The following is a 13842-nucleotide window of genomic DNA, read 5'->3' on the forward strand; positions in this document are numbered from 1 at the left end:
GGAGAAGCCGTCCGGTTTTTTTTTTCTCCGCCGGACAGCTTCTCCCTGCAGAGATCATCCGGCGCTGGAACGAGCAGGACGTCGGACGATCAGCGGGACCAGGTAAGAAGCCGGCCGGCTTCTTACCGGTCCCGCTAGCACCCGACGCTGGAGAGATCGGCGGACGATGACCGATGGAGGACGACGCTGGATGAGCACAGGGGGACCAGGTAAGTGAAAAATCTCGGGCTTAACCATCCTTGCAATTTTTTTTTGCCCGAGCGAAGGTCGGGCTTAACTGCAAGGAGGTTAAGGGACTTTCTCAGGTAAACAAGAACTAGCTTAAAAATAAACACAACTGCTGGCAGCTCAAATTGTCTGGGTTTTACCAGGATTGTTAAACACTCTACTAATATGACTTTAAATACCATGAAAGTACCATTAGTCTATGCTGTTTCTCTCAACCAGTGTATTCCGTAGATTAATGGATACAATTCATTAAATAAGATACTAAAACACAGATTATCTGCCAGTTTTTGAATACATTTTATTAGGCTGGTCACCCTACCCTCTATATTAGCAATCAATATGTCATCATTAGAAAAATTTTAACTCACTTTCTGGTTTGAAAACCATTGACACCAAAACAGAGAGCAAAGAGTTTAAACCATAAGAGGAAAGATTTGACCACAATAAATCTAAAACAAATTTTAAAAAATGTAGGCTGTGAATTAAAAGAAAATTTATTGAAGGGAAGTGATTCAACGTGAGCCAGGAACACGCCTCCAGGAAATAATTCCATTGGACTAAACACACCTATTACATTTACATACCAGTAGTGATAGCAGATTATTACACCACATATATATAGCAAGATTTTCATTTGCTTACTGATCCAATTTCTCCTCCATATTAGTAAAAGTACTTTTTACAAGAAGGTAACACTTGGAAGGCTGGCTGCGTTTAGGCTGAGTACCCCTTGTCATCAAAATCATTGTCTGAGGTGAAAATATAACAGAGGTCTCCCAACGTCATTCATTAAGCTGAAGAAGCAAGCATGTTCTGCAAAACGCACTGAGCCTGTTTTTAGGACATATGTGAGAAAAAAAGACTACCGAATGATTAAAGTTTTTTAATATGCACGATTGTCTTGTGTTGATGCCTTTTCTTCTGTATATACATTGAATTAAATATGTAGATTTTTTTGTTTTTAAGTTTTTTTGTTCTCAGTAGGTTATTTGTATGCCTGTACAGTCCCTGTTTTTTTTTTGCTTTTCTTTTTTCCTTTTCAGCATAATGATTAATGGGAAGGGGCATTTATTCATAAGTGTTTGATAGAACACGCAGAAGAAATATACCTAATAGTATAGAGAAGTCTCCTCCATTTGGCCAATGAAATGGGTGAAGTTCTGTCCAATGTGCTTTATAATACCTTGATGGTATATAAATATATGTACAAAAATGTATCAACTTTATTAGTCAGGAAACCAATATAGTTAAGAAAAAATATCATCACATACACATAGTAAAGCAAGAACCCTAGTATGATAAACTCATGTTGTATAGGAGAGACATTCTTCTTTACATTGTATCTTTGTATTACAATGTGTTACAAACTACAATAGAGTTAAATTGGAACTGCAGGCAGACAGCTAAATGCAACAAAACACATCACCTGCAAAAGAAATATGTTATTCTGGTCAACCACACATAAAACAAGCAGAGACACACAATAGGAAGATGTATTGCTGAACGTACAAATAGATAATTTTTTTGCAGATAAAATGGTTTAAATGTATTGCAACTATTTGTCTGGATTTCACAAATATACTTTTTACTCAGTGTTCAATAATAGATGCCTAAATCCTTTTGAGACATTGGGCCTGATTTATTAAAGTTTTCCTAGGCTGGACAGGACACACTTTCATCAGTGAAGCTGAGTAATCAAGCAAAGGCTGGGTCTACACTGACGTTTTTAAAAACGCATGTAAACGTTCCTACTGCGTTTATATGCGTTTTTATGCACTGTTATTAGTGTTTTAAAGCTGGTCTTTAAAACACTGGAAAACGTCTATGCTTTGTTTTTCGCGTTTCTACTGTGCTTATGTTTCAAGTGCTGATAAACGCAGGAAAAGGCCCTATTGAAATCAATAAAAGCGTTTACCCCACGTTATAATTTTTTAAATAATGCAAACAGCATTATGGATAACGTTCGTAAACGTGCCTCAAGGTAACATCCTAGTTTAGATTAACCCATGGGAATGCATGGGAATTTCAAACATGGGCTTTTAAAGCCTCAGGTAAACGCTGGGGAAAATGTCTGTGTAAACCAAGCCTAACCTGGAATAGATCCGGTCCAGGATTCAAAACATTTGCTAGCAAATAGAAAATTACTTTAAAGGAATCCATTCCAGGTTTGCAGGATCACCCAGCTTCACTGATAAAAATGTGTCCTCTTCAGCCTTGGAGAGTTTTAATAAATCAGGCCTATAGTTTAGGGAAATGTAATACTGCAAATGGGAAGTTAAAGTATAAATACACTTTTGTAAAATCTCAGAGCATCCTTCGTCAACAAACTTCAGACTAGGTAAAGTTCCGGAATCAAGTGACCTTACATGGTGACATGGTGACAGCGATTCAGTCACTAGCACAAAAGTGTTGGTTTGACATCAGGCGGTAGTGGTCCAATTCATTCTGTATGGGACTGCCGAGGGTAGAAGCTGCATGTAGTGTCTTCCCCGAGACAGCTTTGCACTGGCATGTGGAAGTGGTAACTGCACAGCAATCTTATTGCCAGTCTGAATATACCCTCAGACAACAAGCGTTGCTGGGATCCTTGGTTTGACCATAGGCCCATGTGCCTTGTTTTGATGTGGAGGAGGCAGGTGGGGGCAGTCATTTTTCCATTTCGGTTTATAACTGGCCAGCAGTTATCCTTCCTGTTCTAGACTTGTGTACAACTCCTCTACACCTTTCCGGTGTCATTGCTGCACTTTAATTTGTCATAATATTGATTATTCTTGATTAACATCATGTCCCCTAGTGATTAGGTTATCTTTACACTGAGGTGTGTATGTTTGTAATACAGAAACCTACATATCATAAAACTACAGTACAATATTACCTGACCTCCACTGATAAAGCTACCATCCAGACAAACCCTCACACACACAGTTCTTTCTTTAACCCTACAGAGTATGAAAATCTTGCGGATTTCTTTTTTCAGTAGGTTTGTCATTTCGCCCTTTTATACATCAGTTTTGTTAGCAAATATTTTTTGTGTATCTATTGCAGAGCTTATCTGCAGATCTTGTCAGTAACAGAACTTTCTGCTGAGTGTGCAAACCACAGTCTTACATCCGATGGATATCCATAAATCATCATTTGAATGTATCTTTCATGATTGTTTCCAGTGACAGATAAACAAAGGAGTGCGCATAGTGCATAGCGCATAGTCCCCTATGTTGAAATGCATAGTGGTCATCCTAATTTGTTGTTCATCAATCAGCTGTATCAGATGGCTGCACACATGTCAAATTCTTGTCTGATTACCTACCAGACGATTATCTGCTGCATGTACATACAAAGCAGAGTGACAAATCTGCTACTGGAAGACAGCAGCTTAGCCTCTAACAAGAAGTGCTGGATTTTGGCTGAATCAACAGGTAAAATATTTTGCAAAACATTTACAAAAAGTTTATGAAAAAAGTATACAGTGAGGCATAATAGTAAATATAATAAAAATATTTTTCGCTATAAGGAAAACTTGTGCTTTGTTCATGCATATCAATAGCCACAAACACTTTCTGTACACATACCAGCCAAGGGCCCATACACTGCCCTAACTGCATTTCCTTATATAACTTTTTTTTAGATCTGGATGGGGTGGTACATGGCAAAAACCTTTGTCATTTTTTGTCTGTACCTCCAGTTAGGGAGATTCACTCTCTGCAATTGTCCTGAATACAGGAAGGAAAGTAAGGGTACTAAAAATGTAAATTACCACCAAAACAAGAATAGAATGAAAATCTTTCTGTGATGACACTCGTGCCTGTGATAACTGTCTAAGGAAGGGATCTTGCCCGCACTGGAAACATATCTGCTTGCTTCCTGTTGAGTCTCTTTTGTCAAAAAAATAACTCCATGACTCATGCTGTTTTTTTGTTTAAGCTTTAAACTGCATGAGATTGGGGTCCCTGTACATAAAGCCAACCATCGGGGACAATGTAACTGCTGTGCACACACAGGTATATTATCCAATGACTGCAGAGGATCTCCGTCCTCACGGAAGTCCGGCCAACGAGCTGGCAGTGAAGATGGCCCCTTCCTAGGATGAAGTGGTGACAGGCCCTGGCATACAGGTAAGTACGAGCCATAATTGGTATCTATGCTTTGCATACTTGCTGATTATGGCAGAAGTTCACCACCTATCAATGCGTTTAGTTCTCCATTAAGACCAAGAAGAAGTATACAAATCATGAGCTTTGCTTCAGTTGGACTTTACTGGTTGTGTGCTTGTTCCAGATTGTAACCCAGGAAGTATTAAAGCAGAACTAATTTTAAAAAAATACAAAACTGCAAGCAGGTAAGTTCTATATTGCAGAAGGGACAGACATTGGGCCTGATTTATTAAAGCTCTCCGAGGCTTGAGAAGATAGACTATGATGGGTGAACCTGAGTGATTCAGCAAACCTAGTTGGCAAATGTTTTCAATCTTGAAACAGATCCTTTAAAGTTTTGCTAGATCACCCATGATAGTCTATCTTCTCCTGCCTTGGAGAGCTATAACAAATCAGACCCAATGTCTAAACTCACTCATTGGTTCCAACATCTTCACTCGGTCCTCTTCCATGTTCAGGATCCTTAGATATCCTGAGTGAGAGTCAGAATGATGTTGGTTACCAGAATAAAGGGCTCATCCTGGTTTCCCCTGTGGCCCCTGGGCTGAATAAGCGGGCACATAGAATTTACATCACCCTGGCCCAGCCAATCAACAAAGCAGAAGATCGTAATCAGAAAAAGTTGAAAGGAAAAAGATGGTTGGGGGCGCCTGTAACTGAATTGGGACAGGCGAGTATAAATTAGCTGGAAAAATAGGGATTACTTCTCGGTGACAGATCTGTACTACTTTCTGTCTGTAATGTAAGTTGTATAGCATTATATTTGTTAATACGTTCATGTCTACTCTGAAAAGTCACATCAGTTGGTGCAGATCACATTCATAAAACAAGCCAGATCAAAGAAAACAAATGAATGTTCACACAATATTGAGATTGAAGAACAGAAATCTCATGACAATTCCTACCTTGTAATAGAAGACGGCTTCTTTATATTTTCCGATCTGGTCATTGACCACAGCCAACTTTGCAAACTTTAAAGCATCCACTTCCAGGGCAGCGGCGTCCATGGCGTCAGCGGTTTGTCAAAGCAGAATAAATAAGAAGGCAATAAAAACAAAATGATGTGTCAGCGGCCAAGCAACATTCGGTCTTCTGAAATCACCACTTTGGTTGTAGAGTCTTAAAATCGAATTTCCGACCTCTGATTTGTCTTCAAATGATTTGAGATCCCTGATGGGTATGGAAATTACAGGTTATCGCTGTCACTCGGATTTCACTTCTATGATTGTATAGCTTGAAACTTTTACACAAAAGTTTCTTATGAAGTTCATGGAAACACTTGATAAATGTTGGTAAACATCTATGATGTGTTGTATGTCATATACCCACCTTTACGTGATACATGGGGTATTTGTGACGTGCCATGATCTGATCATCGGGGTCTTCTAGAGGTAAGTAGTAATCTTGATGAATGGTTATTCTGGCAATCTCTGATAATCCAATTAGAATGTCAGGGAATAGATAATGTAAGTGTTGTGACAGGGCAGTGACAACACTAGCTCCCTATATGCCCAGTATTTCCTGATCAGTCTATAGCCCCAGTATAGCCCTGGCACCATGGATGGCAGTGCCAGCAATCAGCTCTCAGGTGTCTCCCACCTTGTGTGCCCGGCTGGCAGCGATGAATTGCTGTGTTTATGTGTTCAGGACTCACACTGTCACTTCCTCCATGGTTTCTGCAGGCGGCCTGGGTGGGTAGGAGGGCACACAGTCTCCTCCTCCTGTTACAGTAACCCCTTCCTCACTGCTGCCCGGCTCCTGTCATGGCAGTGCTAACACATGCTGAGGTGAGGGAAGGAACACGTCCTAGCCTAGCGCTCCCCACTCCCTCACTCGTCCTCCCTCCTCTGTTATGACAGGCCCTGGAGTTTCCACAGGGATGGAATGCGGCTTCCTGTTAGAACTGAGCATGCGCACTAATGTCCGCTACATTCGCGGCTTTGTTACCTGGCTGACAGAAATGAAACGTCCGCAACCCTTCCTATGGGGAAGTTTCTGTGACAGGAAAATGCTGACAACACCTAGTTCATACTTACCAAATATTACCAAAAATACTTACTGTCCCTCCCACAGATCCAGCCCCTCTCTCCTCAGTCATCCCACTTTTTGAAGGATATATATACTTTTTTAAAAAGTAATATTTAACTGTTCAAAAGTGTTTTTTGGCATCAAATTTTGTTATCCTCCTTCAACATTTGTCATTAAAAGCTATTAAAAAGGAAATAAAGCTGTGGAAAAAAATCTCTTTTAGAATTAACCTTTTTTTATGTGTGTATTTCAAACTAATAAAATAGACCCTGCAGATAGTACCACATAAATACAACATGGAAATATTCAGATGATGGGACTTTGTAGGTACTCCTCTTATATCTTATATATTATATATATAAATATATATATATATATATATATATATATATCTACATATATACATACATACATACATACACACACACACACACAGTACAATAAAAAAGAGGATTTCACAAGATTTTCCACAAAGTGTAGTCCTTTATAAGTATTCACGTTTCGCTAGTAGTCCCTGGGTTACATACGGGATAGGGACTGTAGGTTTGTTCTTAAGTTGAATTTGTATGTAAGTCAGAACAGGTACATTATTTTAATAAACGCAATTAGGACAGATAGATGTTTGTCTCAACATAATATTAGGCAGCATGGTGTCATTACTGTATAAAATCCTCACTGTGAGGTAATCACAAACAAAGCAAAAAAATACATTTTTTATGCAGCCTAGACATTCATTAACTTCTGGAGCAAGCTGTGCTTTGATATCCAAAAAGAAACAACTACAGAGTTTGTCTTGGTCATTAAAGAGTTACAAGGTGCTGCAGAAGAGCTCCTCCTTTAACCTCCCTAGCTGTCTAATTCTGTCCAAACTTCCATGCAAAAGGCGGTACAATTTTTTGCATGGAAATTTATTTTTCATTGTAGGCTATAATTCTTAACTTAAACTTTAAATAGCGAAACACAAAAATCTGGAAAAAAAAATATATAAACATGTAATGTAACTGTATAGTAGCATATATAATAAAATTATATATATATATATATTATATGAATTTTTCTTTTTATTGGACTCAATACAGCTTTTTTGTATTAAATCTAATACAAAATTATCTGAATTTCTTGCCGAACCTCCCGCCCGCACCGAAGCATGTACCGACGTCATCTGGAAACCCCGTAGATCTCGTCTCTGCACTTTGCGGCTGGAGATCGGAGGAGGCAGATGTGTCCTAAGGACCTGCAGGGACCAGCAGGACGGGGGGCAGCAACAGAGCAAGGTAAGTGGGGTTTTTTTTAGCTAAAAGCGACCCGAGTGTGACTCCGGATTACCGCTTTTTGCATGTAAAATCCACCCTGAGTCACATTTGGGAACACCGCTAGGGGGGTTTAAGATCACTCACAACCTCAGCTGTGTTTAGCAAAAGATTTCTTCTGCAAGTCATGCAAACCTCCCCCTATTGAGACTTCATTCTGCACAGGAGCAAGCAGGGAAACCCCGTTCGTATCTAGAAGTCGTCCATATGTCAGATGGCCTTAACCTGGGGACTACCTGTATAGCTTCCTCAGGAGAAATACAAGTTATTGTACAGTTAACGCCAACATTTAAAGCAGACCTATCACCAAAATTGTTTTACGTTACATAAAAGGGTAGACAACTTAAACCATAAAACAGTAGGTAAAAATTACCTTTTTTTTGGGGGGGGGGGGCACAGTGATAAAGACAGAATGGGAGTGCAGAGCCTCCTGGGATACCCACATCACACATATCAGGAGGCTTCGGGCTGCTTCTTCTGATCTAAGGCACAGGCAGTAAAAGCTTTTTCTTCAATAAGGGAAAAAATGCCTCACGCATGCCCAGTGAGATCAGCACTTTTTTTTTTCTCCATCTACAGCAAGTTACATCACCCAATCTCGCACCTGCACAGTGTAAGATTGGATGACAAAGGCAGAAGATTGAAAATTAAGAAAGAAGATGGCAGAGCCCAGTGCTTCCTCCATTCCAGGATAAAGTCAGATACAGGACAATGCAAGACCCAATCCCGGAAATCTCCGAAGAGATCGAGGAATCTGTGAAAGTAAAGGTGAGTTTTTTTTGTTTAGTTCCATTTTGAGGAATACCAGGACAGAGGGTTCAAAACCAATCCTGTTCAACCTCATAAACCAAAAGGACTGATTAATTTTTTCATGGGAATTAGGCTAACTATCACTATGTGAAGATGTGACCAGGGAGTGCCTGCTTTCCCAACACAACAGATGCAACTGCACTCACAAGCACAAGAAACTTGGGACAGGCAAGAGGGGAGCAGTGAGGGAAGGGGTGACCACAAGACGAAGGGAAGCAGAAAGTATAAGTAGGCACATGGAGGCCAGGGAGAAATGCAGAGACCAATGAGAGCAGAACGATGGAGGGAAAGAAAATAAGAGCATAGTGCAGGGGTGTCAAACTCAAATACACAGAGGGCCAAAATTAAAAACTTTAGACAAAGTCGAGGGCCAACCTTGAAATTTATTGAAAAAATTAAGGAAATGTTTGCTTCTCATTATATATAAACAAAGGTTTTGCTTCACATTCATACTTCAACAAGCTTATAATAGAAAAAAGGCATAACATTTTTTTTAATTTTATTTAGGAAAAAAATCTTATGCCTTGTTCTCTATTTGTAGCCTTCTGAGTTAAATTTGAATAGCAACCTTTTTGCATAGTATTACTCACAATAATAATAACAATATTCTTCCATGAAAATCCAACCATTCAAATCCATGCCATGGAGTAGCAAGAAAAAGTACAGCTGAAGGGGAGTGCTGGAAATGCCAGAAGCGGCCATTGCGGGGCTAAATCTTATGAGTGGCCCGCCGCTGAAACTCCCTCTTCATTGAAATAGCAATGCTACTAAAATACACGGCGTTATTTGTGTCTATAAAACAGTCCAATGTGGGGCCACGCATAGGCAGAGAGCCTGCTGGTCTTTAGACACGAGTGATGCCGGGACTTGTAGTAGCTGCGCTATTTCAATGCAGGGGCCAGCCAGCTGCAGTTCATATTTAGAATTCCTTTGGGGGCCAAGAAAAAGCCCCCGGGCCAGAGTTTGACACCCCTTGCATAGAGGGATGTTTAAGACATCTTCCAGACACCCATGAAGATCCACCCCAGTATCTGGGGTATCAGAGCTTTCATTGTCTCCTATAGTGTAAAAAAGCTTCTGGTGGTAGATAAAGACTCAGAACCGGTGCTTCTGACACACCCTCAGCGCCACTTATTAGACTATTCTTACCACCAATGTCAGAAGTCTATTCCAGGAGTGGGCTGAAAAAAACAAAGAAGACCTGATGGTATCATATGTTCCTGATGACAACAATACCAGGGTGGATCATCTCTCATGCCATATTAGAGACAATAAGGTTGATTTACTAAAGGAATATGGCCCGTTCACTTTGCAAAATGTTTAACCCCATGCAAGCAATATTTCACTTAACATAAATAAGATTTAAAGTTCTGCCTTCTTTATCCATCCAAACATGTGCACAGAAATTATCACCTAAAAGGTGATAATTTGCCTTGGTAAATAAACTTTTTAAATTCCTTTAGTAAGTCAACCCTATTAAATATTCTCTCACCAAGACAGATTTGTCAGCGGTAGGGTCGTGCTCTAGTGGATCCTTTGAAACAAGTATTTGGTGTTATACTCCAGGCACCTAGGTCCAATGATACCCTATTTTATCCTTTGTCATTCCAGAGAGGATATGTCTTCCCTCTGGTACCTTTGATGATAGAAATCCTAGCAATCATCCTATATTAGTATACCTCACTCTATATCCTCCCATCAATTAGCCAGTATTTCCAACAAGGCTGATGCGTACCAAGTTTTCCACCCACATCAGTTGCTGTTGAGGGTCTGGAGATTGAGAAGTATGTAGCATGTTCCTCTGCCACTATCTCCACAATAACCAGTACAAGATGGGCAAAGAAGCCATTGATCATTTGCTTTTTAAAAAACTGTCATGAGGCCTCCTAGGAAAGGTTAGTTTTCTTGGTGGAACTTTTCTCTGCTGCTAAACATCCGCGATCACCCCACTGTTTGTGTCTGAGACTAAAAGTTCAAGACCTTGTACCTGGTGGTAGATATTAGAGAAACAAACATTAGGTTGCAGTGAACCCTAAATCCTATTTTTCCTGAACTAAGCTGTCCTGCAGTAAGTTCAGGTTTATCCCAAACTTTAGGGCCAGCCCTGTCTCACAAGACCTACATTAACTGGAAGTGGCGATGAAGCTTTAAAAAAATGTGTTACTGTTTTTGGGGAGTGAACCAAAAAAAGAAAACATTGGCAATGTGGTGAGTCAATAAAATATAACAGAGCAGATAAAACAACATTCTAAAAAGTGCTAAAAAGAACCGCAGTGTAAATCATTAAATAAACAATTAAAATATACATAAATTATCCAAAATAATTTTCTCAGCAATAAGTAAAAAAGACAGAAACACCAAGTATAGAAATTTCAATCTCAAAGGTTGCACACAAGTGTGTATAGAAGAAATTTTACTTTATGCCATGCCAAGCATAGTGTATATACTGCCTCCCAGCTAAATACACTCGTGACACAATAATACCACACACAACACCTGAGACAGAAACTTCTACACACAAGTAATCATGCTGACAGCACCTAATTACTGTTTATAATATACACAAATTACTTATAAATGGCAGTTATTTCATGACTATAGCATGACACGGCATGTCTGTATAACTGTAGCAAATAGAGATGAAGTACAGGCTTGCGGCTACCATGAGTTTAAGGCAAAACCAACATGTACAAATGTGTAGCGACTCCACAAGGAAAGGCAGAAATGCTGCTTTAAATTTGGGGTATTGAAAGCATAGGATTTACATGCTACGGACCATTTGTTCTTAAATATGTCTTTTGTTCACAGCAAGACACTGTTTTAGTTAAAAGAAAGAAGTGTAAAAACAGTGTGTACCTAAACCATATTACATTTTGTCACTCACCTTTAACTCACCTTCCTATGCCCTTAGATGAAAGGAAAGTTATGCAAAAACTAGTTAGACAGTTATCACTAACTGAAAATTGTCCTTCTGCTCACAAATTCTACACTGTTGTATTCTCTATTGTATTTTATACTATATCTTATAGTAAAGCCCCAACCTGTGCTCTTTATCTCTAGTAAATTTGGGTCTAGCTTTGCTTTTTAAAATTTTCCTGTTGCTGTTTGTCAATTTTCGTCCAGTGTGGTATTTGTGGTTTTGGATAATACGTTTTGGAAAATTCTCTGTCAACTATTCTGCTGATGGTCAGTTTTGCACTGTTGTATCCTCTGAGCATTCTTGGTAAAAACTGACCAAAGGCAAAACAGTTTTTAATCGGCAACTACAGGGACAGCCACAGGAAACTGTTAGACAATTTATATCTCACAGTCAAAGTGCGCACTTTATGAAGAAACGTGTCATTGCTAAAATTTTCCACAAATGCCCTTTTTTATATTGGGGTGCTAAGCCAAGGTAACTGCAAATAAAACATTTCACAGCAAAACATGAGCAACCAGTGTTTAAGTATTGTATAACTGGTGATAAGTGGCAAAAAGATGTTAGAAAGAGACTATTTTTATTTCCTTTGTATCCTAATAAATACATGGTGGAGGAGGATAGCATTGACATTGTATGCCCAGAAGGGATTTTCCATGTAAATCATCTAACATTTGTGTAAATATGGTTTTTTGCCTCGCAGACCAAGACACTTTCTCTGATGGGCATCACTACAAAACTCAATGGTCAATGATAAACTCACCTACATAATTCAAAAAGATCTAGTAGGTTTTGAAAATATATGGGAACCATGGTTCACACACTTACCTGTTTGCACAGTTCCCCCCTAGGGACTGGTTTAAACCCCCCCCCCCCCCCACCACTTTTATGTTTCCTTCTTGTTAAACTGGTTTGATATTTTACTGGTTCATTATATGTACAACGCTAACCTGATATTTTTATGTTGTTATAATAGTCTTCATATATGTTTTATGTTCCTTTTTTTATGATATTTTTAAAAATGATTGAAAATAAAACATAAAATGAAAAATATGCTTTTTTCACTTTAATTCTGCTTTATTGTGCAAGAATTGCATTTGCACTAAACCGCCACTGGGTTGCAGCAAAGCATAAGAAACTGGGGTTACAGACTGCAAACTGATTACCTGTAAATGTGCCACAAGAACTGGTGGCATGCTTTGGGCTTCTGTCCCTTTTTGGAATCATAAGAGAGTAAAATAAAAAAAAAAACTAAGCAAATGTAAAAAAATTGTTTATACCAGTGGATATCAGGAATCTGACACTCTTCTGTATAAAGTATTTCTTTAGCTCTGTACTCTTTCTGGCTTTGGAAAGGATTTATGAACTTCACAGAGTGACAAGGCTAGCACAGATCAGAAACAAAAACTTAATACCTAGAAATGTTATTGTTTTCAGATTAATTCGGGGATACAGAATAGTAACACAGAAAGTGCTGGAACCACAGAAACAAATTTAGGGAGAAAGCAGTTTGCTATAACAATACAGTTCAGACAAATCAATGTTTGCCACAAACATCTGTAAGCTTTTTTTAGCTGCAACTTTTTAAAAGTTATTTATGTTGTGTGACAGCTGCAAACAGGCAGAAATGTTATTAGAAAGAATGCTCCTTGCATAACCCAAGATACATAAATTTACCAATAAGTCATAAATTACATAAACTAAGACAATTTACAGTGCAAGTGGGTTGTAGTGTACACGTGTGTGAACTTTGCTTTAAACTTGCAGTTTTAAATTGCTGACAGTTTAAACAGGGTAATGCCATGGCCTCCTTTTTATAAATGACACTTTCCTATTCAAATGTACCCCCCCATTTGTTAAATTGCTTTCCCCCAAATTGCTTAGTATAGGTGCGTGCTAAGAAAGTCAGACCATGTGCTTTCCTGGAAAGACAGGGGTGATATAAATACTACTAGGTACCTTATAAAGTACTGTGTCAGCACTATAAAAAAGCAAAAAGTAAATGAATAAATGCAGAACATGGGCCTATATGCAACGTTTTACATAGTGCCCCCCCTTACATTCATTAATAACTACCTGTTAAGTCTATGGGATGAATAACTAGTTCCTCAAAGCTGTTCCCCATCTCATAGTTGTGCAGCCATCTCTTTGGCATTCTCATTACATACAACGCAGTACAAGCTGCGGGCCCTATATTGTATGTGATGACATGAAGGGCCCAACTGAGTTCTAGGAAAGAAGTGGGAGAGAGGAAAATCACAGGCTGCTAGTGGAGCAAATAACAAGGTAAGTATGCTTCTGTGCATTACAGCCTCCTAGTCTAAAAATAATTAAAATGATTATATGAAGGGGCACCCTAAATATATTTTCAAAAAAGATAACAGGGAATTCAACTTTA

The 13842-nt window shown here is 38.9% G+C and overlaps 1 protein-coding gene across 3 annotated transcripts in view; it reads right to left on the reverse strand.

Moving 5' to 3' along the window:
• The window catches only part of CAPN7 (calpain 7), a 37084-nt gene extending 30813 nt beyond the window's left edge, over positions 1-6271 (reverse strand). The window contains exons 1-2 of one of the 3 annotated variants that reach the window (XM_072412345.1): positions 5709-6267; positions 5285-5549 (exon numbers count right to left, since the gene is read on the reverse strand). In XM_072412345.1, coding sequence (XP_072268446.1) covers positions 5285-5386 — 102 coding nt within the window. In that variant the 5' untranslated portion in view covers positions 5387-5549; positions 5709-6267. Of the gene's footprint in view, positions 1-5284 lie in introns of all 3 variants that reach the window. The other 2 variants (XM_072412347.1, XM_072412346.1) reach the window with 2 other exon arrangements.
• Positions 6272-13842: the final 7571 nt, after the last annotated feature.

Source organism: Pyxicephalus adspersus, chromosome 5 (genome assembly GCF_032062135.1).
Source record: "Pyxicephalus adspersus chromosome 5, UCB_Pads_2.0, whole genome shotgun sequence".
In the NCBI taxonomy this organism is placed as follows: Eukaryota; Metazoa; Chordata; class Amphibia; order Anura; family Pyxicephalidae; genus Pyxicephalus; species Pyxicephalus adspersus.